Below are 27,404 nucleotides of genomic sequence, written 5' to 3' on the forward strand. Positions count from 1 at the left end.
GGCCCTGATTGTCGCAGACATGTGGGAATGTGCGTTTGAAAGAACAGAGGCCTACAGGCAGTTATTTTCAGATCATTTTAATTTTAGCATCCCATTTTGATCAGAGCAATACACTTGACATTGTTATGAACAATAAAATCATTCATTCATTTCCAATTTTTGCTGATAAACAAATACTTTCATTAGTGATAAGACTCTCTTCACATGATGTAGGGAAACAGGCAATGGTTCATGACATTGGTAAATTGACATCCAGTATTGTAAAAACTCCTCTGAGATGGATTAAGATTAAAGTAGATTTATAGTTCCTTTAAAATGCTGTCAGTTGGCAAATTTTCTGTTACTGCATATGCCTTCTGATGACAACAATTTACATGGCCACTGACCATATTGACAGTCTTCCCTCATGATAGATTTTGACTCGTGACCATCAGCAGGGTAGTTTTTGCTCCATTTTGGTATTTTGGATCAGTTTGACGATAATTTGGCAGTCATTGACAGTCAATCATGGTCTAATAGTCCATCTGATGACTCTGACATGATAATGTTTCATTATCACTTTATTTTCTGATCTAATCTTATGACCATGTTTTGGCAATGATTTGGTTACTGTCGATCATGTCATATCATTGTCAAGTGATGACTATAATATAACTGTGTTAATGGTCACAGTTTTTACTTGACCATCTTATGACCATCATTGACTCTGTGACTGTCAGTCATGGCCAAATGGCAGTGTGGAAGTGATGACTCTAATATGACCATGTTTTCATGGTCACTGTATCCATTCTTGACCATCTCATGACCATGATTTGATTATGAGTGTGTGAGTTGTCATTCATTGTCAAATCATTGTCAGTTTTGATCATGATCAGCGCTAATGATAGGTTAAAACATGGTTGACCACCTTTGATCATGAAATATGGCACATTATCATGGTCAACAAGAAAGCAGGATAAGTATGCATCTTGTGCTCAAACTTTCCTCAATGAAACTTTTAACCATTTTCTTACCTAATCATGAATAAAAATCAAGGGTCATCATGCAAAGTTTAGCTTCAAAAACAAATACCTAACATTTACTGATATTTGAGATTCAAAATGGCTGCCATCCCTGTGTTAATGCTACAGGGGAAAATAAAAATTATTTAATTTTTGAAAAACTAAGACTGTCACAATTTATCTTATTTGAACAACTTTAGAATGAGCCCCCATAAGTGGTAGAACAGAAAAATGTATAATTTTGAGAGTCACAATATCTGTCCCTGAGGTGTATTCTATCTTTATTATGACTACATGTACAAATTGTGCCCTTTTGGAGAAACACTAATCTGGCTCATAAATCACTCTTAGACATGAACTGTGGTGGCCAGCCTGAGACCTTTCAGAAACTGATACTCTGAACTGAATTCACCCTCAGGTAAATAAGACTTATGTACCACATTGAACAACAAGCAATACAAAGTTTTAGACAACAAACAGCTGATGAGTGTGATAGGTAAAGAAAACTTTGTTAATTCACAACTCAGAAATTTTTATCAAATCACACTGAGCAGCCATTATAAGGGTCTGCATGGGTCAGCTCTACAGTATGCAGAGGTGTGTACAATAATCATCATGTGACATTCTGGGTACAAGGTCAGTGATCTTTAAATATGCCTATCTGCATAAATGGCACCCTATAAACTGGCATGCAGGTATCCAGTAGAATATAAAGTTGATGAATACTTCACAAATACAGTAACTGAAAATCGCCATAACCACCCATCCACCCCATTATTCCTAGTTAACTATGGATGTACAGAGGTGAAATTTACACACTAAAAACTAAACAAACAACAGAAATCTACAAAACCCAAGTGACGTGAGATTTTGAACAACACAATATACCTGAAATAAATATATCACCATTTAATCACATCTAACCTGGGTAAATTTTATACTACATGATAAAGATCAAACACTATTTCAAAATGACCATATCCTTTTTTACTTTATGGAAGACACTGGAATGTACATGTATGCATGCTTCAGTGATCTGTTGAATGTTTCAGCAGCGAAATTTTTTTATGGTTTAGTGGTTTTGTGTTCATAAAGAGATCATCTGTCAGAGTAACAAAGCACCACAAAAATAGAGACTTAAAATTTTGAAGACTTTATTTTTTTCTGTTTTGATTGACAGAAAGTACCAAGCCTGTAGTTTCAACATGCTAGGTTAAATGCCGATCTGAAAGTTGTTGTGCTGTTTTAATGGTACATATGCACTTGCACAAAAGAAAATAGTTGTTAACAAAGTGAATTAAATAAAAAGATACATCCATCCGTGTGCAAAATTACATCAATTCATACAGTTATACTATATTATCAAACCAGGGTGCTTTATCCAGCAATAAACCGCACAAAGCATGGGTACAATATGAGATTTTGACCAGTTTACGACATACATGCACCAGCGATTGGGAGTGCATGTACACAGTAAACTGTTGAAAATCAGGTAGTTAACACTGCTGAGATGTTATTGCTAGTGTGTTATAACAGTATATTCAAATTCTGGCATGAAAAGTTAAAAAGAAAATATTTCTCTAACTCAGAGTGCCTGTGTGTGTTCCACCAGTGTGGTATCATGAATATAGCACTTAAATTTTCACATCTCAATTAATCAGATCACTGTCTTTTTGCCATTAAGATATTTGTATGATTTGATTTTGAAGTATAAAGCCACAAATGTTTTGACTTTTGATAAAATGAATAGATTTTCCAACTTTGATACTAATTTGCTACATTGATAATTATTTGAAAACAATCATCTACTTTATAACAATTCAGTAAACATCTATTGCATATCTAATAAACAATACAAATATTCTGCCATTGGATAAAACGTACAGATTTGCCACTTTGGAATAATTTAGTGGGCATCTATTGCATAATTCTGAGCTTGAAGGATTACTTGACTGTTTGATGATAAGGTATTAGATACTTGATTTTGGTAATGAACTTCACTGCAAATAAGAACCCTTAATGACAATAAAGCAATAATAACAGCTGTATATTTTGATAATACTTTCATGACAAATTAATCTAGAAAACATGTTCATCTTCTTCTCAGTATGTTTAATGTAATACAAAGTATTAACCTTACTGACACAGCATATTTAAGTGGAGAGCCATTTGATGTCTGGGGTGGAGGAAATGGGTATGGCACTATATTTGTCACTGTGACAGCAATTTTCTTTCTTTTGTCAGTCTAGTTTTAGCTCATGCCATCACAGGATTAATTTTTTTTCTCATTCCCTCCACATCCCCTCTCTCCCCCGGATCAAATGATTCTCCCCTGATGTGAACAATGTACACCTTTGTTGTTGCTGAGTAAATTCTAGTCTGGATATGATGTTGGATATAAGTCACATAAATACTGGAAATTACACATATACTACCTGTTTTGAGGAGTTGCACACTGGGCATCTCTACATAACATTTCAAAGTCAAACTAGGGACTGTACTCTACTTGCCAAACACAAAATTGGGCAAACCAACATAAAAGATAAAATATAGTGGATGAAGTTTTAACCCTTTCACCATCATGGTTTGGCCCAAACCCATCGTTATCAATGGCGAGTGTGAACCTGTTTACAGCAAATTTGGGTGGACAGGTTATAATAAGTATCTTGCTGGAGCAATCAGCTACATTATTTGATGATCACAATTTCAATTTACATTGACTGTCATCTAATTGGCAAAGTTTAGAGTCACTATTCATGATTATTACAAGTAGATGACAGAATAAATAGAAAGTATACAATTTCATATAAGTAACTATTAACATCTTCACTGGTAAGTAGAAAGCGTTTCTTCCTTGAATAGTTCAACATAATATTCTGCTCAGTAGTCGATGATTTTAGGAATACCATAGAATACTAAGATCACACTGTGCCACTACAGAAGGGCTGTGTTGTTTGAAGCACACAGTTCAATTTTTCATCAAAGGCTCCCTTAGACATGCAAATTTCTGACAGGATGAGTGGACCCAGTATTTCCTGGATCAAGCAATGATCATTCTGTAGAGCAGTTGTGATGAGGATATGTAAAAACTATTCTTCAAAATATGAGCAATGTAAAAAGAGAGAGTAGACTCAAAGCAAAACCAGTATATTTTCACAAGACATAGTACAGAAACATAAAACAGGCTACAGTCACATCTTTTGTTAACCTTGCTCCATAAAAGATGTGATAAAAATAATTTGAAAGGATACAAGAGGTCAAAATAGAGAAATATACAAGACTAAATTCAAAATTTACAGAAAAAGGCATGATGTCTATGAAAGGTTTGTATGTAGATTTTGCTAGTGACATTTTCTGCCAAAACCATGTTTGACAACCATCAGGGTGAAAATACTATTGATATCAGGCATTTTGCTTAAATTAACAGTAGATGTGGCTAGATGATGGATTTAAGACATTTGTCGAAAGATTTGTAAAATTTTTGTATTCATAGAATGCACCCCTCAGAGGGCAAAACATTCTCAGCAAGGTATTAAAAGTACAACTTCCTGTTGATGCACTTTGTAAAAAGTTGACCTTAACAATTTTGGACTAACATTACGGCCACAGTGTGTCTGACTCACACACCTGAGACAACCAAGTATCTGTAGACCAGTGTGTAATAAGTAAAAGGATTATTCCTTGATGACCAGATAGTTGTAAACTGGAATCTTGTCAGCCCTTTGATCATTCTGGTCACAGGCAAAGACCATTAAGTGGTAGTGACCTGGATTCTCCATAAAGAGTAAGAACGCAGTCTTACCATCTTCAGGTTGAGAGAACACAGTACTTGTTAGATCCTGTGTACCCTGCATGTAGTGATACATGAAGGTGTACCCTAATCTTACCTCATGAGAACAGCCAATCTGAAGATTCAGATCATCATCTTTGGTTACTATCACTGGTTGGCTTTGGTTTAGATTACGTAATCCAAAGGCATCAAAGCAGGACAAGGACCCCAGGTGTTCTCCGACACATAGGGATAAGGCGTCACATTCAGTTTGGGCTCCCTGCAGACGACCAGGTAACTGCAGAATGGTATGGCTTGCTTGGTGTCGCCAGCTTGGAGAATTACGAAGAGATTGAATGCAAACCTTCCAGGGCACGGAGGTTGGAATCGGAATGAAACCACTCCATCTCCGACACCTTGAAGGTGGTATCTCCTAAACTGACCCACGGGGGCGCCGTATGCTGTCACTTCACCATGGACTTGCACTGATCCTGTGAAATTGAACTGAATATCTGCGGCATCTCCATCACAAAGAACAACAGCATTGAAGTGGGTGAGAGGGAATAAACCAAAATTTTCAACTCCAATTGGACCCCACCAATTCATGGTAGATGGGGGAAGTGGGTACCTATCAGACGATGGCCGATGGCTATGAATTTTATATCTACAAATCTCGGTTGATGTTTCTGGATTTAATTCACCATCCAAGAAATGTTTCTTAGAATAGAAAACAAGATAATAGATGCCTGGATCCGGCAGCCGGATGTAAAAACTGAGACTGTTCTCTGCAACCTGTTGTTGGAAAACGTATGCTGTGAACCGTATTCCGTTCACGGTTTTGGCCACAGCAAGATGCTCATCAAAGATCTCACAGTTAACAACATAACCCTTTGTAAATGCCAGCTTTATCTCTAAGTCCCCATTCTCTGCTTCGATGATGCATTTCTTGTGTGTTATGGGAACAAAACCGTAAGTGAAAAAATTGGTTTTAGGAAGATGTCATTGACGAAATCTTCCATAGTAAAAGGATTCCGAAGTAGCTGCCATGGTGGGTCATTAGGGAAGTGAGTACGGATAATAACTTCCGGATCAGCCAGGAAATAGTGTTCATCATACTGATACCGGAATGGATCAAAAGTGCTGGAACTACCAATATGTGAAACTCCCCAGTTACAATCCACAAAGTGCCAGTATTCATCAATGCAGACTGCATTCCAGGTGTGACGGTATCTTTCATCATTGGGGCTGATAGACTGACCCGGACTGTAACCAACCATTTTAGCACAGCCTGCGATCTCAACACACTTCAAGCCAGCATACCTGTAAACAGAGAAAAATATAGACAGAAACTAATATTTTAGAGTTTTCAAGAACTTTGTGATTCTATGGTTTGTTCTAAGTTTTATCTGTTGCAATACATCTCAGAAATTTCCTCAACCTTAGCCGCATGCAAGATCACACTTTGATATGAAAATGTTTCCTATGATCAATTTGATCTGAGAATCATAGTTTTGAAACTCATCATTGTCACTGTTATCTACTTTTATATGTAACATGAAGAGAACTGAACTTTGAAACAGTTAACGAAAGGAACAGTACTTCATTATACTTTATATTACAACCATGGAGATATCGAAATCAAATCATTTTTGCAGAGCTACAAAGAAATCTGCATGTGTTCCATAAAGATAACATCAACAATGTATTACCATTGCTCTGCTCTTTGTAATGCTGTACAAAAATACTTCTCATAAATATTGCATTGGTCTTCAGTATCTAAACAGCTCACCTACTCAACCGTGTTTAGGCACACAATTACATGGCATTCTTCTTGTTCATTCACAGAAATACCGATACTCTTGTTCAAACTTTCAATATTTTACCATATTCATATCACATAATAAAATAAAATATAAATTTACTGTCTTAATGCACCATACAACTTATTCTACGTGTAATAATGTCAAAATTATATCAAAAAACAAATTAAGTTATTTGTAACAAAATCATACCAGCACGCACATACCTGCACATTCTCATAAACAATGTAGACCATGTAATCTTATGTTCATAGATGCCTTTGAGGACTCCAATGGTGTATCATCTACTGCATCATGTAAATCCATTTCTTGACAATTCTGAGCTGTGATCCATCGGAATATCAGGCGTATCTTCTCAAGTTGCGAGTTGGCTGGTTCTACTAAAGTGTCAACCATTGATGAGAAAGTAGGTTCTGTGACAAGGCTTACTGTCTGCGCAACCTATAACAAGCCAATACAGAAGGACACATATAATACAACCTCATTTTATAACATTTGGAGTGTGAAGCTGATAACATGAGCCATGATTCACCCATGGACAACTTTTTTTACTGTAATAGTCCTAAAAAGGATAAGTACATAAACAAATCATCTCAACACAAATTACATTTTGTTTTATCAGTCATGATGAACTTTCCTTGTTTGTGTTCAACACTGATAAAAAGAGACAACATAACAGTATTAGTCATCATAATTATGGACAACTTAACACTCTATGCTGATTAGTGAAGGCAATGCAACAATTAATCCTGATTGTTAGAGAGAAAACATAACATTTAGTACTGATTATTACAGATAATCTAATTGTCAATACTGATTATACCCGGTATGTGAATTCTGATCAGTAGAAATATGTGGCATTTAATGTGACAGCTGACTAGTGCAGACAATGTAACAGCTACTATGATTGGTAGAGACAATGTAACAATTAACAGTGATTGGTGCAAACATTGTAACATTTAATAGGATTTGATACAGATGATGGAATAGTTACTATAGATTTGTTGGGAAAATGATAGAAAAATCTCCCTCCAGAGGCTGACCTTTGAACTATACAATACAACTGTGTATCTGCCCGTATGTCTGTTAAGATGTTACAATATTTTACTTATTAACAGTTTGATCATGTGGATAATATTTTTCCATTTTAAGATATTTTTCTCAGCATACCCTGATAGCATGTGCATCCAATTCTCTGAAGATAGCCGGATCAGTGTAGAGTTCTTGCTTCTTTCTGACTGGGTATTCATCTAACAGTGGCATCATAACCAACGCCATAGATTGTACTGGAGTTGTCCACAGCTGTGTCTGTGTGGCTTGTGCCTCAGGTATTACATTGAATTCATCATCACTGTCTTCGGAGTCAGACGGTTCCTGGATGGTAAATATTCCATAAGACACTGCTTGTCAAACTCTTTTTATCATTGCTGGACTTATAGATAGATAGATATTAGATATGCTAACTACACTTAAAATTTGAACACAATATATGCAGGCCAAAAAATAAAGTTTTTTGTTTCTCTCTTACAAAAATGATGCAGTTATAAGGTCTTTCTTTCCATTTTTATTATTATAGCTAAAAAACATCCAACTACCGACACAATAATACAAAACAGCAACATTTATATCCAAGCTGTAATTCTCGCATACGACAAAATTCAGAACTGATCAAATATCAATTTTTTTGCATTGCCATTTTTAGATGCTATATTTGATTCTTTTCAACAAGCGTGATATTGCTAGTCCAGATCGCTGCACAAGTATAATAAAAATAAATTGTTTTGTCTCATGTGAAGATTTTATTTTCTTCCCCTTCAAAAATTTTGCTATTCATGATCTCCTAACATTGTCTAGTAAAACTTTCTGACTCGTCTATGTTATACATTATATTGGAATATATTAATTTTCCCTCCTTCATTGGCATACCTTAAAATTGCAAGATCTACATGTTTATTTCATCACTTACAATTCGTCTTCCTTCCAGTGCAGCGACTTGTTCAGCTAGCATTGCATTAAGTTTACTTTTTTCCTGTCTCAACTTGATTTGCAACTCAACCATGTTTTGTTGATGTTTCCTCATCATGCTTTCATACTCTTCCTGCGTGACGTCACCGCTATCAAACTTCTTTGAGATGGCTTTGGTCATGTCACTGTCATACTGCTCAATGTCTTCTTGTAACATTTGGAGTTGTTCTTCACTAAGTGTTTCCTTGTTTTTCTGGGAAGACATAACAAGAGAGTCTTATACATTCTACCTCTATGAGTAAATGCCAAACAGTGGTGTGAAGATTTTCTCAGATACACTTGCGACTTCTTTGTGACTAGAAGTCATATATAGTCTTTCACAGATTTCACTTCTCTTTTGGGCATCTCTGTGCATGAATTTGTCTTCAATTGGGGCATATTGATCCTACTTCTGTGAGGCGTTAACAGTTACCATTCTAACATTAGTCAAAAGTATACTCAATTTTTTATGTACATTACAGATCAAAATATCTAGCGCATGCTCCTTTTCAATTTGATAAATCATCTCTTCAATGCCCACCAATATTCTGACTTTGGTAGTGATTTTAAAGTTGAATTTGTTGTACATTTTTGAGTTGTCATTTGCACAAATTAGAAATTAAACAAATTTGAGTTTGGTACCATCAACAGTTATTACTGCGACTGAAGAATAGGATCATACACATTTCAACAGTATTGGTGATTCCATTGACTTAACTCTCACTTTTTCAATACAAAACGTGTACCTCATCGATTTGTCTTCAACCAATTCAACTTTACTAAATTTGATCTTTTGACAGCGGTTTTCAATATTTCTACAAGCATGCTACATCTGACCAATCAAATTGCTACTTTGGTCAGTTCTCCACCAATAACATTATTTCTCTAATTCAAAATCAGATTTCATAAATCCTCCATGCACTGCACTTACCCAATAGCACTTACCAAAGTAGCTAGCAATGTAGCTACCAATAGCACTTACCAAAGCAGCCAGCAATCTAGCTCCTAATAGCACTTACCAAAGCAGCCAGCGATCTAGCTCTCAATAGCACTTACCAAAGCAATCTAGCTCTCAAAAGCACTTACCAAAGCAGCAAGCAGTCTAGCTCCCAATAGCACTTACCAAAGTAGCTGGCAATCTAGCTCTCAATAGCACTTACCAAAGCAGCCATCAATTTAGCCTTCAATAGCACTTACTAAAAGCAGTGAGCAATCTAGCTCTCAATAGCACTTACCAAAGCAGCTAGCAATCTAGCTCTCAGTAGCACTTACCAAAGCAGCCATCAATTTAGCTCTCAATAGCACTTACTAAAGCAGCCATCAATCTAGCTCTCAATAGCACTTACCAAAGCAGCTAGCAATCTAGCTCTCAATAGCACTTACCAAAGCAGCTAGCAATCTAGCTCTCAATAGCACTTACTAAAGCAGCTAGCAATCTAGCTCTCAATAGAACTTACTAAAAGCAGCCAGCAATCTAACTCTCAATAGCACTTACCAAAGCAGCTAGCAATCTAGCTCTCCCAATAGCACTTGACAAAGCAGCTAGCAATCTAGCTCTCAATAGCACTTACCAAAGCAGCTAGCAATCTAGCTCTCAATAGCACTTACTAAAAACAGCTAGCAATCTAGCTCTCAATAGCACTTACCAAAGTAGCTAGCAATCTAGCTCTCAAAAGCACTTACCAAAGCAGCTAGCAATTTAGCTCTCTGTTCCTCCTCAGTTTGTTCCATTTTCTTCTTTCTTTTTCTCTCCGCTATTTTTTCCAGCAGAGTCTGTCGCTGTCGGTCTTTCTGTCTGTCCAGTTTTGCTTTCAATCTTTCCATCTCGTCTTCATGTTCTCTTAGAAGTCTTGCGTAGTCTTCATCTGATAAATCTCCTTTCTTTGTTCTTTCTTCAAATTCTTTTTGTTTTCCTTTCATTTCTGTCTCAATGTCTTCCATTTCTTCCTCGATTTCCTGTAAATCTCCATCTTCCTGTGAAAGCATAGAACTACAGTCATTGGGTACATTCTTGCAAAAGCATTACATCACTCCTTGTAAAATAAACGTTCAGATTTCTGATTGCAATCATGTACCTTGTCTGATACCCAGACATTCTGCTGTTGTACAGCAACACGTACGACCAATAAATAGTCTAAATGTTTGTACACCTTTATACCTCCTCCATGGTACTCTGAAACAAAAGCCTACATTGTGTACCAGTATGTTCTAACACAAGTGTAGGTTGAAATACACAATTTAGTAGTCTCCAATGTTACAATATGCCAAATTGTCACATACAACTTACAAGGCTAACAGCAGAGCTACAATGCAGCAAACTACATCCAAATAATGAAAAATACGCCCATGAATATTTATGCATATTTCTACATGTCAATACAATGGCACATGTAATTGAAATACATGTACTGCTGAAGTTGCGTCTTTATATAGACAATTGATGTCAACCTTCATATTATAGTAAGAATAGCAATGTAAAAAGTATACGATTGCTACAATGTAGCAACTATGATAACTGTTACATTTGTGGATCACTAGCTGTAGTTTGGTAAGCAACTATCATGGCATATAGATCTGTCATTTGTAACATTCATGTATCAAATTCATATCACAGTAACACACCTGGTTTTTCTTTCCTCTCTTCTTTACTTTGTCTTTCCTTTCTGCAATTTTCTCTTCAAGACTCTTCTTCATTTTGTCTTTCTCTTCTTGTAACTTTGTGTCCAGCTCTTCCATGTCTTTCCTATGCTGTGCCAGTAATCGTTCATACTCCTCTGGGGAGAGCTGTGATTTTTTCTCTTTTAACTCATCTTCGCCTTCTACTTTGTACTGTTTGATGTCATCTTCAAATAGCTTGAGTTGCCCTTCTGACAGTACCTCTTTACTTTTCTGTACATTTACAAAGAATCAAGTTTTTTAGATGTTTTCATGCTCTGTTTTGTTGTCAAGACAACTCCATTTATCATCATTGACATGGAATTTCAAAGGATACTAAAAAACATTCAGGGTTTCTGGTTACATATGCTTGGCACAAAGTTATATCTGATTGGTCGATTGACACTATTCAGAGCAACTTAGGGAGTCAATTTGTATTATTCAATTATAACAATCAGATTCAGCTAACCAATTGGATAACAGCTTCTGAGATGCTGCACCATTAGCCCAAAATTTATTCTGCATAACGTATACCAGGAGGACACACGGATTTCTAGCACTCAAGTTATTTTTTCTTCTCCTCAAGCACTTCTTTTGCAACTTTTTGACATTTTAAACTCAATGTAAAAACTGTAAAACTGTAAGGTATCCTACATCTTATCAGTCCACCTGACAACCTAGATTTTAAATAATTCCTCTTTGCAGGTTTGTTGTTTCATACACATTACCTCAAAACACTTCAAATTCACAAGACTCACCATTGCAGCTAAAAGCTTGGCTCTTTCCTCATCCTCAGTTGTCCTCATCTCTCTCCTTCTCTTCCTATTGGCTAATTTCTCCAACAAAGCCAGTCTCTGTCTCTCCTTATTCTTGTCCAGTTTCTTACCCAGTCGATCAAGCTCTGCTCTGTGTTCTGCAAGAAGTCTCTGGTACTCCTCTTCTGATATGTGTGGTCTCTTTCTCTTCATTTCTTCTTCAAAGTCAAGTTTTCTCTGTCTGATTTGCATTTCGATGTCATCGCCCTCACTGGATCCTATTCCAGCTTCCTGAAATCACAGAAATATCAACACTGCCATCTTTCAGAAAATATATCCGTAACCATTTATGTATTGCTTTCATAAATTCAGTTTTATTTTTCTTATGATCTTAATTCAGGATTTGTGTTGACTCTCTACCGTACTTGCCAGACTCTTTCTCATTCATGAGGTCTTCTGGAGTTACAATGTAGATTGTTTCAAATTTGTCACAAAGCAGGAATCGCCTTGGATTCGTTATTGAGATTTACAAATCATAATTTCAGCAACATGTAACATACAGCATAGAAGATTGTGAATAATGCTACTGTTTGAATTATTATTAAAGGGAGCATATTAGTGCATAGATTTGAAAAGGAACATCCGGGGAGTTAGCAGGCTGGTGAACAATGTACTGACCAGTTCCATGGTTACCCAGTCAAGTGAAGCCCTTCAACATTTTTTACATTAAGGTAGACACTTAACGCTAAATGTAAATATCCATGCACGCACTTCTATTTTGACTTTCAATAAAATCTGTATGATGCCGGTCGATATGGGTAAAATTGTCTGAAAATGTCCTGCATGTAACTAAAATCATATAGCATGAACTGTGAAGAGGCATGTAATAAAAATATTGTTGCCTGAATACATGGGTTTATATGCCCTTGCAGCAGGAGACAATTTGCCCTCCTGGCGTTGGACAAAATTGTCACCTGCTCTCGGGCACATAAACCCATGTATTCAGGCAATAATATATAATACTGAAGGAAAACTGGAAGAAGGTGCTCTGCTTGTCATCTTAGGTCTCCTACAAATATGACAAAACAACACGACTTTTACTTCACTTTGGATATTTTTTAACTCAGAAGATTCTCCTGCCTGTCAACATGAAAACATTGGAATTACTCACTGTAGTATTATTTGATGGCAGTGGTATTTTTGCCAGGCAGCAAGATGACAGAATTTATTTTCACTGTTCAGAAGTGCACATGATTCTATTGACATTGACATTTTTGGTTTTGATAATTTGCAATAATTTGATTACTTCTCTGTCATTTTTCTTTTATCTTTTGGCTGTACATGAAAAATAATTGATGTGGCCAGTCCAGACTGACATATGTAAGGATGAGAAACAAACCAGTTTGTTTTTGTGGCCTAATATCAATATTGCTATTTACTTCAAGTTTTTTCTTTCTCCTTGCGCCAAGTTTCTCTTCCAAAATGCGTCTCTGTCTCTCTTTGTCTCTTGTAAGCTTATGAACCAACCGCTGCATTTCTTTCTTGTGTTCTGCAACAAGTCTATAAAATAGACATGTTTGCTGATGATTGAAATCTGGTACATATATTTGATCAATTATGATGAAATATTAATGTGGGGAGTGCATCATGCTGCTCATTTGCTTGAAAAATATTAGTATATTGAATGTAAAATTACTGACTGTGATACACTTTGAAAGTTCTAACATTTTGAAGGGAAACTTTATTTCACTTTCTTCTATAATCAGCATGAAATCATGGCAAAAATATTGATATTACAGAGACAAACTACCTGAAATTTCATGATATTTGAAATATAATATGGCAGCCATTTCTTACACTAACTCCCTACAGGGAAAATTATATTTTCCATTTACACAAATTCAAGATGGTGAAAACTTAACATACTGAATATCTGTCCATGATGCTGATACTAATTTTATTTACATTTGAACTGTAAACTTATTAAACCTAATGTTCATGAAAATTTTCGTCTTTCAATAATTATGATTCTCACCTCAAATTGCATAGTTATCCAAATATATCTTATCAAAATATTGTGTAAAAATTTACCTTTGATATCTTCCTCTGAAGTTCATGTTTCTTGCTGGCTACCTCTTTCACAAAGGTAGACTCTCTCCTGTCAATTTCACGGGTCAGCTTTTTAATTCTATCAGAGATGACGTCGATTTCATCTGTGTCTGATCCACTGTCTATGGACATGACAGCATCTGCTGCGACCTTGGACTGTGTGATCAAATTATAATAATTGTGATGGTTTATTTAAAAACAAGTTGGAAATGAAGGACGTGTCAAGATATTAAACAATTAACCAAAAGCTGGAATAAAATGCAATCTCTTTGCCCTTTTCAAGTCAAGACTTCCTTAAGACACCCTCCCAATACCTGAAATCAGTTTAATTTTGGGAGGGGTGGGGCATCTCTTTGAGAAAGCACAGAAAAACTAGTTTTAGAGTTGTTGTTCGTCAAAACATTGTGTATCATGCCTGAAAAGAAGTTAGGAAGAGGGTCTTAAGGAAGTCTTTTACCATTTGACACAATAATGCAAAACTAACTGACTCTTTTGTTTATCAAACTACATGTATTGTATTTGGCAATAGGCACAGTGAGTTGGTAAAGTTTGACTTCAGCAAAACTGTAGTAAACTGCTACATTTGCATAAAAATGTGTGACAACACAGCTTTTGTAACTGTTAAGTACTTCCTATCAAAGTTGTCTCCCTCTGACTCTTTCTGTTTAATATTTTAACCAAAAATTAAGCTCGCTACACTAGTTTGCCAGATCAAAGAGTGAAATAACTCCCCCACATTATAAATGTAATGAGAAACACCTTTTATAGAAAGTGTGCCTGATATCTACTTTTGTAAACTGAAATGTTGCTACTGGTACCAACACTGCAGTATGCAAATAGTTGATAGTTACATAGTATCAATTTTTGTGAATTAAAATGTTGCAACCAACACTGTAGTATGCAAATAGTTGATAGCTACATAGTATCAATTTTGTGCATTGAAATGTTACAACCAACACTGCAGTATGCAAATAGTTGATAGTTACATAGTATCAATTTTTGTGCATTGAAATGTTACAACCAACACTGCAGTATGCAAATAGTTGATAGTTACATAGTATCAATTTTTGTGCATTGAAATGTTACAACCAACACTGCAGTATGCAAATAGTTGATAGTTACATAGTATCAATTTTTTGTGCATTGAAATGTTACAACCAACACTGCAGTATGCAAATAGTTGATAGTTACATAGTATCAACTTTTGTGAATTAAAATGTTGCAACCAACACTGTAGTATGCAAATAGCTAAATAGTATTAAGTTTTATCATATGAAATGTCATACCAACACTGAGGTATGCAAATAGTCGATATTTACATAATGTAAACTTTTTGTAAAATAAAATGTTGCTATCAATAAATACTGAATTATACAAATGGTTGTCTGGGATTCAGGTTTCAGATATCATCAACTTACTCAAGAGATTACTTTTGCCCTTTTGTAGAAATATACAATTTAGATAATAAGGTTCCTGAATGAAAGATACTTAGGTTTCACGATTGTGAATGGATATTCTTCTGAAAATACTGGTAAATGACAGTAATATTTTTTGCACCGAAATATTGTTACCTCTCAATTGATTATATTGCCAATAAAAGGCCTTTAAACACAATAAGTTACAAAAAAATATAAAACTACACCAGGACATAGATCTACTTACAGCCAGCTTAGCTCTCTCTTCTTTTTCTGCTTTCCATGCTGCTCTCTTTTTCTTTCTTTTAGCAATTTTTTCGGCCAGAGCTAGCTTTTGTCTTTCTTCATTTCTTTCAAAGTCTCTTGCAAGTTCCAGCATATTTTGTTTGTGTTCTGCTAGGATAAGTTCCAACTCAGCCTCAGATAACTGCTGTTTTTTCACTTGTAGCTCTCTTTCAAACTCCGCGTTCCTCCTGGCTATCTCTGCCTCCATTTCCTTCTTTCTATTTTCATCAATACCTGCATCATCCTGATAAGGAAATGTGATAATAATATTTTAGAATGAGTCAGAAAAACAGAAAGGTACTTTCAGGAATTTGATATTGCCAATGTGAGAATATGCAAAACATTTGAAATCATGGATAACTCAATCCATCTCTCATTTCAGTAAAACAGCAAAGTTATTTTTGCATTTTATTTGTTTTTGTACTGCATATGTGTGAAAGCAGCTTTTTAAAGTTCACATACTTCTCTGGAAATAGGTACATACTCCTCTGGAAGTTGATAGAGTGACTGATTGATGTAAAAAGTTGATGGATAACTTATTGACTGAGGTCCTAAAGTTGAAGTTTTGATTTCAATGGACTCCTACCATCAACACTGATGTTAAATCTCGATTGTACATAAAACTTTATTAATTTTACATCAATATCAAAACATATCATTAAAATATATCAAAATAAAACATGCAAAATGGGATGCCATTCATCAATGCATTTCATGACCTGCAGAAGTCCTTTTACACCATTCAGAAGACATCAGTACATATTCCATACACCCTACATGTAGTTGTAACTGTACTGTTACCAGCACAAAATATAAGTGGCATCTATTGATGTGGCAACCATTCTTTGCCAAGCATTGCTTGCAGGAGTACAATGACATACTCTGTAGCAAAGTCCAAACTTGTAGCTATTTTGGAAAGCATTATGCATGCTTCAATAAACAGAGCAACATATATGGCAAGATCATATGTAATAAGTATTCTACTAAGTACAGTATTAGAGTAGCAATTTAGCAGACATTATTTGTAGCAATGTAGCAGGTATCATTTGTAGCAATTTAGCAGGTATTATTTGTAGCATTGTAGCAGGTATTATTTGTGACAATTCGGCAGGTATTATTTTAGGCAGGTATTATTTGTAGCAGTTTAGCAGGTATTATTTGCAGCAAGTCTACAAGTACACATTATTTTTAGCAATGTAGCAAGACATATTTGTAGCAATATCACAAGTATCAATGTGTAGCAACACACAGAGACAAGAACAGATACATTGATGGGAATATGAAGCCGTGATTGGTTGCAGGAATCATACTAACCTGAACCCAGGTATTCTGTATTACCTATTTTAATAGAGTTGTTAATAAGCAGTGGAGAAGAAAGAATACAGGACAGTTAGTGAAAATAGATACAGATAATACAGACAGAATATCTGAAAGTTATTGTCCATTTTCAAATTATGGTACTGAGATATTGCTGGTGCTTAAATGTCATGGATTTCAACAGAAGGCAGCTAGTTTATCTCAGAATCAGCTAGGGGTTACAGCATGGACTGTCCAGTGACAATAGTTGAAATATACTTTTAGGTTTATACCAATTAACTGTAAAAGTACGTGCAGTGTTCTCCCCAGGCCATTTTAGCGTAGCGGTCCCGCTACGCTTTCGCCTCTCCCCGCTACGCTTTGATTCTCCCCGCTACGCTTTAAAATATTCCCGCCATCCTTTAGTTCACACGCTAGCGCTCTGCGTAGCTACCAGCTGTTGCATGCATTGTCTACACATTTAATAGCGCTCACTGCAACTTTCAACCTGGTGAAAGAGTGGAAGGTGTGAAGTATGGTATGCGTCCGATAACTTGTCCGTAAGTGTTGAGAGGAACGTTAAAACAATAGAAGAATCGGCTGGGTTGTTCACAAGTTTTCATTCTACAATGACTATTACGACCAACAAAGACCTTTAGTCGGTATACATCGAGGACAAGTACTCACAGAGTTAGCGGTGTAGCACTAGCGGGGCCTTTGATCACATTCCCATGCTTTGATCAACGAAATGGACCGCAAAAGAAACAAAAGAAGCAGTCGACTAGTTAGGTTGATTATGATTTTACAACGATGATCTTTTTTTTTTGTCCGAGTACGATCACGATCGCAATCGAGTTCACATTGCATAAATTCTGATATGGCGGCGGCCATGTTGGCCGACGTGTTTATAACGTGTTGACATCGATCCTGGCGTCGCGTGTGGTTCCACTCTGACACGTTCTCTGAAAGATTTTACACCTGATTTTCAAGTGATTCTAGTCGTACTTAGTTCATGTCTTGTGATCATCTTGGTGTTATTTTTAAAATCAAGAATCGAACGACAATGTTCAGTGGCAGTGGTAGTTACGCGGGGGGGGGGGGGGGGGGGGGTTGAAATTGATCCCCGTGATGAAACATTATTCGCGGCGTTTGTCGTTCAAAAATAATATAAAACTCAATTACATTTGAATTGTGTAAAGCTTAAACTTATGAATTTTACTCTTTGTTGGCAATTTTGACAATTTTATTAGCAATATATGTATTAATGAAACTCCAATCAGACGAATCATTTCTTGCTTTCAATCTGAACTTGCTGTTACTGTTTGAATCTTCTATTTAATTGCAATTGTACTATACTGTGATGATTTATTTAAGTGTAATAAAGAGTTTCCATGATGTTCAAATTGCATACTTGTGTGTTACCAATTTGCATTTTGTTGTGAGTGTGCATGAATGCGTGGGTGCATGTGCAAGCTTATATCCATATGCAAATATAAATTAATGATATGCAAATGATTATGCAAATTAGCCGCTATGCTTTTGCTTGATCCTGGGGAGAACACTGAAATGATATATAGTACAAATACTAGTTTTAAAATCCTGTAATGAGTAATGGTAACTGGGACTTTAATTCTGTTCATATAGAGCTTCCGTTATGTCTGATAGCAGAGCATTAGGCAATAATGCTTCGTACCTGTTCTACTTCCATCAACTCTTTCTGGCGTTGTTCCGCAGCCATCCTGGTTTTCCGTAATTTCCTCTGTGTCATTTTCTCTTCCAATGATACTTTTTGTCTCTGCTTTTCCTTGGTCCTGTAAAATCAAATTCAATGACATTTTTTATAAAATATTAAACACTGATGAGATTAAACGGGCAATTTATGTTCAGACAGAATTAAAGTTTGATGGAAAACAAAGAGTAGGAAAGCATGAGTCTTTCAAGCACACATAAAAAAGAATTGAGATACCATGTCCAAAATAAGCCCATCAGTGTTCAGATTAGTTCTGTTCACTATGTTTATTTATCACGTAACAGTTTCCACTCAACCATTTCACCCCCATTTTCATTTGGGCAGACCCACACTTACCACTGAAAACAATGGGGTTGGACCAAACCAAGAGGGTGAAAGGGTAGAGTGGCATATTCCTGATAATGTCAAACAAAAAGTAAATTGTTTCTGTACAATAAAATTCATCGGGAAAAACATACTTGCAAATGTGGACAATGTATATAGATGCATAATTAAAACAGAATAATGTACCTGGTCAAAAATATACCAACTTAAATTTTACTCTTCACAATCCCGCTTGGTTTTGGCACCCAGCTACCTGGTTTATGATTGGATGTTCCCTTACCTAATCATTTCATGATTTCCACTTCTTGTTTGTGATTGGCTATCATCTGTTCATACTCTTCCTTTGATAACTGAGTCTTTTGACCTGCAAGGCCTGGAAAACATCAAAATCATTGTTAGAATTTCACAAAATTTAGAGGAAAGTGTTCAGTCTCACAAAAAAACATGACAGGAGTCTTTGAATCAATTTTAATACTTTTAGAAAACCATTTTGGTCAGCCTAAATTACTACTATCTATCTATCTATCTATCTATCTATCTATCTATCTATCTATCTATCTATCTATCTATATTCATGGATAATTAGCAGTCTTCCTTGCCTTCTCATGTGTAATAGGAAAATATTGTACATCTACAATATTGTCACATACGAACGGAAAAGATCTAATGTCATGGTACTTCAACGGGCATAATTTTATCCAATGCCATATTATAGGCATTACACTGCTGTAGAAGTGTATCAACTTTGACTTCAATCAAATCAGTGGTTCTTGAAACTTTGATTAGTATACTAAAATAATTTTGCAAATTAGAATTTAATTAGGTATTAACCCTTTGAGAGCTGTAATTTTTCCAAACAAAATTTTAGTGCAACATTTTACCAATTTCTATGAATTTTTCTGCAATTTTTTGATAATTTTGGACCAAATGACATCACATTTTATTGGCTGAAGCTTTTCATCAGAATTTTGGCAGAAATCTGAAAAAAATTGACATATATGTTATATTTTATAAAGGCGACGAAAATTGACTTTAGCGCTTAAAGGGTTAATAAGTCACACCATTGAAGAACCAATTATTTTTGCCATCACCTATCAGAAGTTACATTTGAATCCACAATCCCAATCAGCTGATTTTTCTGCTGAAAGCTGATTTGTCAAACACATAAACAGGCAGAGACAGGCATGTGATACAAGCCACTTTGGGTTACACTTTGATATTGCTGTGGTTTAGTAGCTGAGTTCAGGGTTCAGATTAAAATTTTCATGTAGACCACTGTCTGGAACATATTTTAGTAGTCCAAATAAAACTAGCCTAGAATCCTATTCTAGGCTAAAATAAAACAGGCAGTTATCGCAAATACATTTCCGGGTCATAATCTGCTGATAGGCACTCCTTTTAAAACAGGTTAAATTTGGAACATCACAGACTGATCAAATATTGGACATATCCTTTCTCTTGGACTACATTCACAGTTAGGCTAACGTTATGCCTAAATGGCTTGACCTGAAAATTGACAGGAAGAAGTTCAATTAATACAGTGCTTTGGGATGGATACCCATCCCCATTAATGTAAACAGTGATGATCTAAAAGGTTTTGATTTTATTTTGCACTGGTCCAAAATGAAACCTGGCAGCTTTGGGTTCAAACAGTATGCCCAATATGATGGCACATAGCCACTTTACTGTTGATTATAAAGCCTACTTGATACAGACAGAAATTTTGTTTGTACAAAGGCAAAACTAGCTCTGTCTGGGGTTGTAAATGAGAGTTTACAATTGGCACCCAGTGTTCAAAATTGACATACAATGTAACATTACCATGCACTGGTCCGTGTACAAGTCTTGTTCAGACAACTTATTTGTCCTATGTCTATACTATTATCAAAGCAAGAAACTGGTGCCATTGTAACTTACAGACTATCATCTATAGAACAAATATGAATTTTCTTACAATTTCCACCTCATCTGTTACAGTGTCTTGTTTAGGTTATATGAAAATCAGTGCAGCTGATTTCAATTTCCCCAGACAAACTCTCTGTATGGGTCACACAAGTTTGCCTGATTCTATAGTAGTGACCTCATAAAAGTGTGTTGCTCAATAAGGCCACTTAAGAAAATTTCTTTGTATGCCATCCTTGGATTTTTGAAAAACCTACCAGCCAGCAGGGAGAAAAACAAACACAGACAAAAAACACAAGTGTATTGACATAAGCTTAGTGTTAATTTGTTTTCTTTCAGAAAAATAATAATTAATTTGCAATAGTGTTAACATTGTGTTTGTGTTTTTCTAATTTTCTCTGAAAACCTATCAGCACGAAGACAGCTAACAAAGAATTTTATTTATAACACGTAACTAATTATGGAGGAGAGGCTTTCATGAATGGAAATGATATCTTGTGTCTTAATTGGAGTGCCAATCATTAGCTCTCATTTACAAGCCTTGGCAGGGTCTGTTTTACACAAGCAGAATTTCTGACTGTATCATGTAGGCTTGATCAACAGTAAAGTAGCCATGGGTGTAACTGTGATCTCTATGCCGTTAAATGATTTGGGAGATGAAATGACATTGATGTGCTTGAATGATATATCTGATTTGAAACATGAAGGAGAATCTTGGAAAATGACTGGGAAACTCTGATAAAAAATTACCATCCAGAAGTACTCTAAACCATAGACCCTAGAAAAAAGCTATATAACAGTCTATGCTTAAACAAATTAAGACATCCTTCATCTATATACATACGAGCTAGAAATGGCCCTTGTATTTTGATAATATTCCCAGCCAATATTTCAGAATACACTCAGCAAAAATGTAAACTCTGTCTGTGGAGCCTGTATCACATCACATGATTCTCTCAATGGAATGCCTGTATCACCATGGAACTCTTGAATCGCAGAGTTATAAATTAAGTTTGATTAATAGTAGTAGCAAGACTGGCAGAATGACGACTGATTCATGGAGAATACTTGTAACCTGCTGAATGCTTTGTCATATTGACTGCCTATCAGTAGTAATACATCTAATTAGTAATTTCAATAATTTCTTCAGAGTCCACAGGGAACACATTGATAATGGTTGCAGTAAGCCTTCACTTGTCAAACAGTCTTTTTCTGAACTATACACACTAATATTGTTGAGAGACTCAACCAGTAGCCTATTGTGACCTTTGACCCCTAAAGTGCACTTCTAGATTTTGCGATTATATTTCTACAATTGATGTGCATGCAACATGCATAAATACCAGTACACTTTTGTTTCAAACCAGTTTCAAATTTGACAACCTATCTGACAACAATCGTGTTCAAAACACTTAAAAGTTGTAGAAAAATTGAAAAAAACACTAAAATGATTTATAGGGCATTGAATGGTTTTATTAATCCTTGTACTATAGAGCCAATATGAACATGGTTAATGACCAACTAGCTATTCGTGCAAAATGTGTAAGAAAGTTCTTGATTGGCAGACATTATTGCCATGGAACAGATCTGGCCAATACAAAATGCTGTTTTATCAACAACTTCTTACCTGTCTCAATTGTTCTTTTCTTTCTGTTTTCTTAGACTCAGGTATTAGATTTTCTTTGTTCGCCAAGGGTTCAAAGATTTCCTCAATATCATCCTCTAGATCTTCTAACAATACGCTGTCTTGTTGTGGTAGCTGCAGGCAGGACATGCAGAAACACATGAAATACATTTGACATATGTTGATAATTTTTCACAAGTGAAAAGTTCATTTCTGCTGACAAGATATTTATTACCATGTTTGTTCAAGTCTTCACAAATTAGTGCTCCACAATGAAATATTTTTGTTCCTACAAGGAGCAGAATGATTGGATTGATTGGCAGAAAATAAATATGCAAATAGACAATATACCTTAAATAATATCTTTGATAGATTAAAGTCCTTTATCCAATATTCGAACTAACAGACTATTACCTGGATCTTTAGTGGGCCTTCTCCAGATTTTGGTGCCATCACTTCCACCTGGAATTTCCTTCCAGATGATGCTTCCAGGAAAGGATTAGTCACATTTTCTTTGTTTGTCACGTTCATCTCTGCAGTGTTGGCAAGGAATGATGAAAAGTCACTTCCAGATATATCAATGACCTGAATCAGAACAGAAAAGTGATAATTATGGTTCACACAGTAAATTACATCTAAACTGTATTTATTTTCCACAATAAATTGACCAGACAAACTGACTAGAATCAATACTGAATCAACTGACCAGCTCTTAAAAAAACTTACATCAGGACAATTTCTGATCTGTTATCTGTCTATTGCATGGCCACCTATCATGGATGATTCACACTCAATTTGTAAAAAATTCTAGACCATGATCAGTACCATGCAAATGTCAAAAATCTGTAATATCACCTGTAACCATGGAAATCACTATATCAATATTCAAGGTTATAAGTAAACTGTTGATATATTTTCCAGTATTTTGTTCTGTGTGCAAATACAAATTCTTTTTGCTACTCCAACATTCACAATGAACTACCTACACTGCCAACTTGTCAGACACAGCCTGTATATGCCTAATGTCAAATATGGACATATTGAATTCTTGTTCCCCCAACCACACTGAAATTCAAATTGTGCAACAATAACATCATATGATGCCCACAATGCAGTTTGTTTACAATGTTAAACTTTGGATTTCAACATCCTCTAATGGGAAGCAGAAAAAAGTTCTTGTTTTCTAGTCTTAATAGTGACATGTTTGAGACGGATTAGTATCCATTTATGTAAATTACATTAATGTGTTTTGTTACGGTATTAAAATTTTATGCTCATGATTCATTATCAATGTTGATTATTTCATGTACCAATGCATCTTTGTGTTATCATTGTATACTTTTTAGGACAAATTATGAAAATACTGATATATATCAAAAGGTTATACAGCTATTATCTGATTAATAAAAGCATACACATACATGTACACCAAGGAAGCTACTGGTAGGGCCACCTATGTTTTGCTTGTTATCTGGTGACGTGTGCCACAAAAACAGAGGAAAAATGAGAGCACTATTCATAGGTGACTATTTAGTTTGTGTGATGCAGTAACAGTGTTTCATCAAGACAGGGGAATGGGGGATTCCCCCTCTGTTAACATATTGGTACCCCCTTGTAATTTGTCAAGGGGAATCAGCTCCCCCCCCCCCCCCCCCCCATGACATGGTGCCAGAGAGATACCTTAGAGATACAAGTAGAACACATGAACTGGTGAAATCCCCCTAAATTTTCTGGTAAAGGAGGATAATATCTCTGTCGATGCCATCCTGGATGAAACACTGCAGTAAGTTTAATTTATCAGAGAAACAACTGTAATGTGTAAATGTCATACAACAAAAACAAATAACAATTCAGTTTTAAATCAAATGATTCTACTTTAAAAAGGAAATAGTTGAACTTTTCAAAGGTCTACAAAGTTTCTGTTCAAAGCTGATTGTATAATTTATATTAGTTTTAATTTTCAGGTAGCACTGTTCATTTAATTTTAATGCTTTCACTTTTTGTATTGTTTACGAATTTTTCTCCTCATCTTACTTTTAGAAAAATTATAAAATTTTTGCATGAATAAAAAGAAAGCTTTTTCATATGATTTTCATGTGATAAGTATCAAGCAATACGGCCAGCATACATGGACATTCCATTGTGATGACAGAAACACAAATATTGAACAATCTTAGCATAAATTGCTATTTATTTCATACAAATCACCAAATTATTGCGACCTTTATGCCCCATGATGCAACAAATATTCAGACTCTCAAATTTATACAACACTTTCCTGGTCTAAAGCTTGTGGGGTCTTATTTTAATGCTCTTAGAGTGTAACAAAGGTTTCATCAGTTTATTTTTGTGAAAATTGAAAATTGTATCTTTCCCGCATAGAGTTAATACAGCAGTTGGGGGCCATTTTGAATTTCAAGTATCTTCAAATATTTGGTTATTTCTTCTCTCAAACCAAAGTTATAGGGTAAGGCGAGGAAAAATAAACAGTTTGTTTCTCATCCTGGACATCCCGGTATTGCCAAAATGATGTGGTGACGCAGTTTTTTTTCCATTTTTTTTATTCTTCAACCAACAAGAACGCACAAAAAACATGAAAACAGCATAGGAATGCACGCAGAGATAAATGCACAGCAGTGTTGCTTTATTGTTTTTGTATAGCAACAGTTCTGCGGTTTGACTTTTAGTGCAGCAATGCACAGTTTTGACAGCTTAATATAACAGTGACATATGTGTACAGTTCTGAATGGAATGTTAGTGTCAATTATTTTGTTTACAGTTCTGTTTTATACAGCACTGTGTTATGCACTATCGTCGCGTATTTTTGCGGTTTTTTCCATTTTATTTCCTCATGAGCAGAAAAAAAGGTTGACACGGCGGGTCTGAATTGACACGCGAGAGGATGAGAAACAAACATTTTATTTTCATTGGCATAACTTCTGATTCTTATTCTTGATTCAAAAGGGAATTATTTAAAAATTTTTTGTCTTTCCACTTCCAGGTTTGCACCACCTTAATTTGCCACCTGCCATTTTCATTAAGCAAAACTGCTGGTTTATTCTCTACACTAACGATTTACTTTGATCCCAATGATAATGTTGATTAAAATTCCATTATAGATGTCAAGTTCACTATTGCGTTAATCATTTCAACATCATGGTTTGACTTAAACCAATTTTTATCGGTGATTTCTGTGAAGCTGTTTACAGGGAATCAGGGTTGGATAGCCTGAACAGAATTACAACTTCAATATTATCTCTACCTTCCTACAAATGGGAAAGAACTTGATCCCAGAGATAAACACAAACCTTCAATATCCTCATAGTTAATTTTATTCAACTGAACAGATACAATTTTGAAAGCACTGGATTGGTTACTCCCTGTACTTTCACTTTAAACTGACTTTTAAAATATCACACTTATCAAAATTTGATTTAGTTCTCAGTGCACATTAGACTTGTGTGTGAAAGGATTTATCATTATAGAAAAGAAAAACTGCACTGCAAATCTCCCTAGATGTATTGATGCATCAATAACTCTAATGGTGTGAAAAACATTAGATCTCTTTCTGAGAAATACAATGGTATTTCAACAGAACTATGTTTGATGGCAACATGAAGGGAAAAAGTGAAAGTAATATATATATATATATATATATATATATATATATATATATATATATATACATGTAAATATACATGTATCCTATTATGAAATGTGCAGTTGAACATATGAAGTGAAATCAAAGGGCACAATAATTTGGATATATATACATATATATATATATATATATATATATATATATATATATATATATATATATATAATGAAATGATTATATGATATATTAAATACCTGGTTGTCGTACTCTACAGTGTATTTATTTGGTGCAACTTCTGTCACAGTGGCCGTGCCTTTTTTTGTTGATGACGCTGATTTTGGTCGAATTTCATCAGCTCCTGAGACCATGGCCGATGGTTTGTGATACTGTCCCCCTGAGTCTCCTAACGGGGTCTTACTTCTTCGACCGGACATGGGTCTACTTGCTGTCTGGGGTCGTGATGATGTGGACTGTGGTCGATTCGACCCGATATTGTCGCCATCACCTGCGTGATCAGAGGATGACTTCGGCTGTGCCACTGTCCCCCTAACAGTCACTGCTTGTGACTGGCCAGGTAAAATGACATTAGCCACTACTTCGCTGCCTTTGGTGGCTTGGCTACCTTTCGATCCACCGCTACCCATGATCTGGCCTTCAAACGTTAGGCTCTGTATAAAACTCACTCACTCCAGGACCTGTTACCGGATCTGCAATAAACGTACAGCAACATAAACGACAGAAAACGAAGAAGTCTTTCTACCTGTACACTGATTATCGGGTCCACCTTTAGGCAATATTGTCAACAAGTAGACACTTTCGTTTCGATATCTTTAAAGGTGCTGCCATACACGTCTGTACAGTCCCCTTCCATTCTAATGCAAACACAGCTAGACACTAAGTTCGTACAGATCTGATACAAACCTTGATGGGATACCTGGAATGTGTTGACAAAGCCTAAATGGAGTCGTACCACAATGAAATATTTACTTAAAATAGTGACTCACAACCAGCAGCATATTACGACGTTGTCGTTTGAGTCAACTATTTTCGGTCTCGCCAAGCAACGAGACGCCATAGCTATAAACGATTGCGTT

General features: G+C 35.6%; 3 protein-coding genes across 4 annotated transcripts; all 3 read right to left on the minus strand.

Moving 5' to 3' along the window:
• Window positions 1–3,446: 3,446 nt before the first annotated feature.
• Window positions 3,447–19,471, minus strand: LOC139136530 (golgin subfamily A member 6-like protein 22). The gene is made up of 13 exons (XM_070704255.1): window positions 19,464–19,471; window positions 18,803–18,920; window positions 17,128–17,151; window positions 15,776–16,057; window positions 14,096–14,269; window positions 13,444–13,584; window positions 12,008–12,295; window positions 11,217–11,483; window positions 10,278–10,568; window positions 8,557–8,808; window positions 7,761–7,964; window positions 6,797–7,031; window positions 3,447–6,090 (listed from the first exon to the last, which is right to left on the minus strand). The coding sequence occupies exons 1-12, from the start codon at window positions 19,469–19,471 to the stop codon at window positions 6,807–6,809; spliced, it is 2,274 nt and encodes a 757-aa protein (XP_070560356.1). The 3' UTR covers window positions 3,447–6,090; window positions 6,797–6,806.
• LOC139136529 (hillarin-like) lies at window positions 4,957–6,804 on the minus strand. Its single transcript, XM_070704254.1, has 3 exons — window positions 6,797–6,804; window positions 5,853–6,090; window positions 4,957–5,715 (listed from the first exon to the last, which is right to left on the minus strand). The coding sequence occupies exons 1-3, from the start codon at window positions 6,802–6,804 to the stop codon at window positions 4,957–4,959; spliced, it is 1,005 nt and encodes a 334-aa protein (XP_070560355.1).
• Window positions 19,464–27,404, minus strand: LOC139137663 (uncharacterized). 2 transcript variants are annotated; one of them, XM_070705869.1, is made up of 5 exons: window positions 27,232–27,404; window positions 26,565–27,017; window positions 23,124–23,294; window positions 22,713–22,844; window positions 19,464–19,556 (listed from the first exon to the last, which is right to left on the minus strand). In XM_070705869.1, the coding sequence occupies exons 2-5, from the start codon at window positions 26,952–26,954 to the stop codon at window positions 19,506–19,508; spliced, it is 744 nt and encodes a 247-aa protein (XP_070561970.1). In that variant the 5' UTR covers window positions 26,955–27,017; window positions 27,232–27,404; the 3' UTR covers window positions 19,464–19,505. The 2 variants fall into 2 exon arrangements, with proteins under 2 accessions (XP_070561970.1, XP_070561971.1); XM_070705870.1 differs by having other exon boundaries at window positions 19,471–19,556; window positions 27,315–27,352.

This window comes from Ptychodera flava, chromosome 7, assembly GCF_041260155.1.
Source record: "Ptychodera flava strain L36383 chromosome 7, AS_Pfla_20210202, whole genome shotgun sequence".
Classification (NCBI taxonomy): Eukaryota; Metazoa; Hemichordata; class Enteropneusta; family Ptychoderidae; genus Ptychodera; species Ptychodera flava.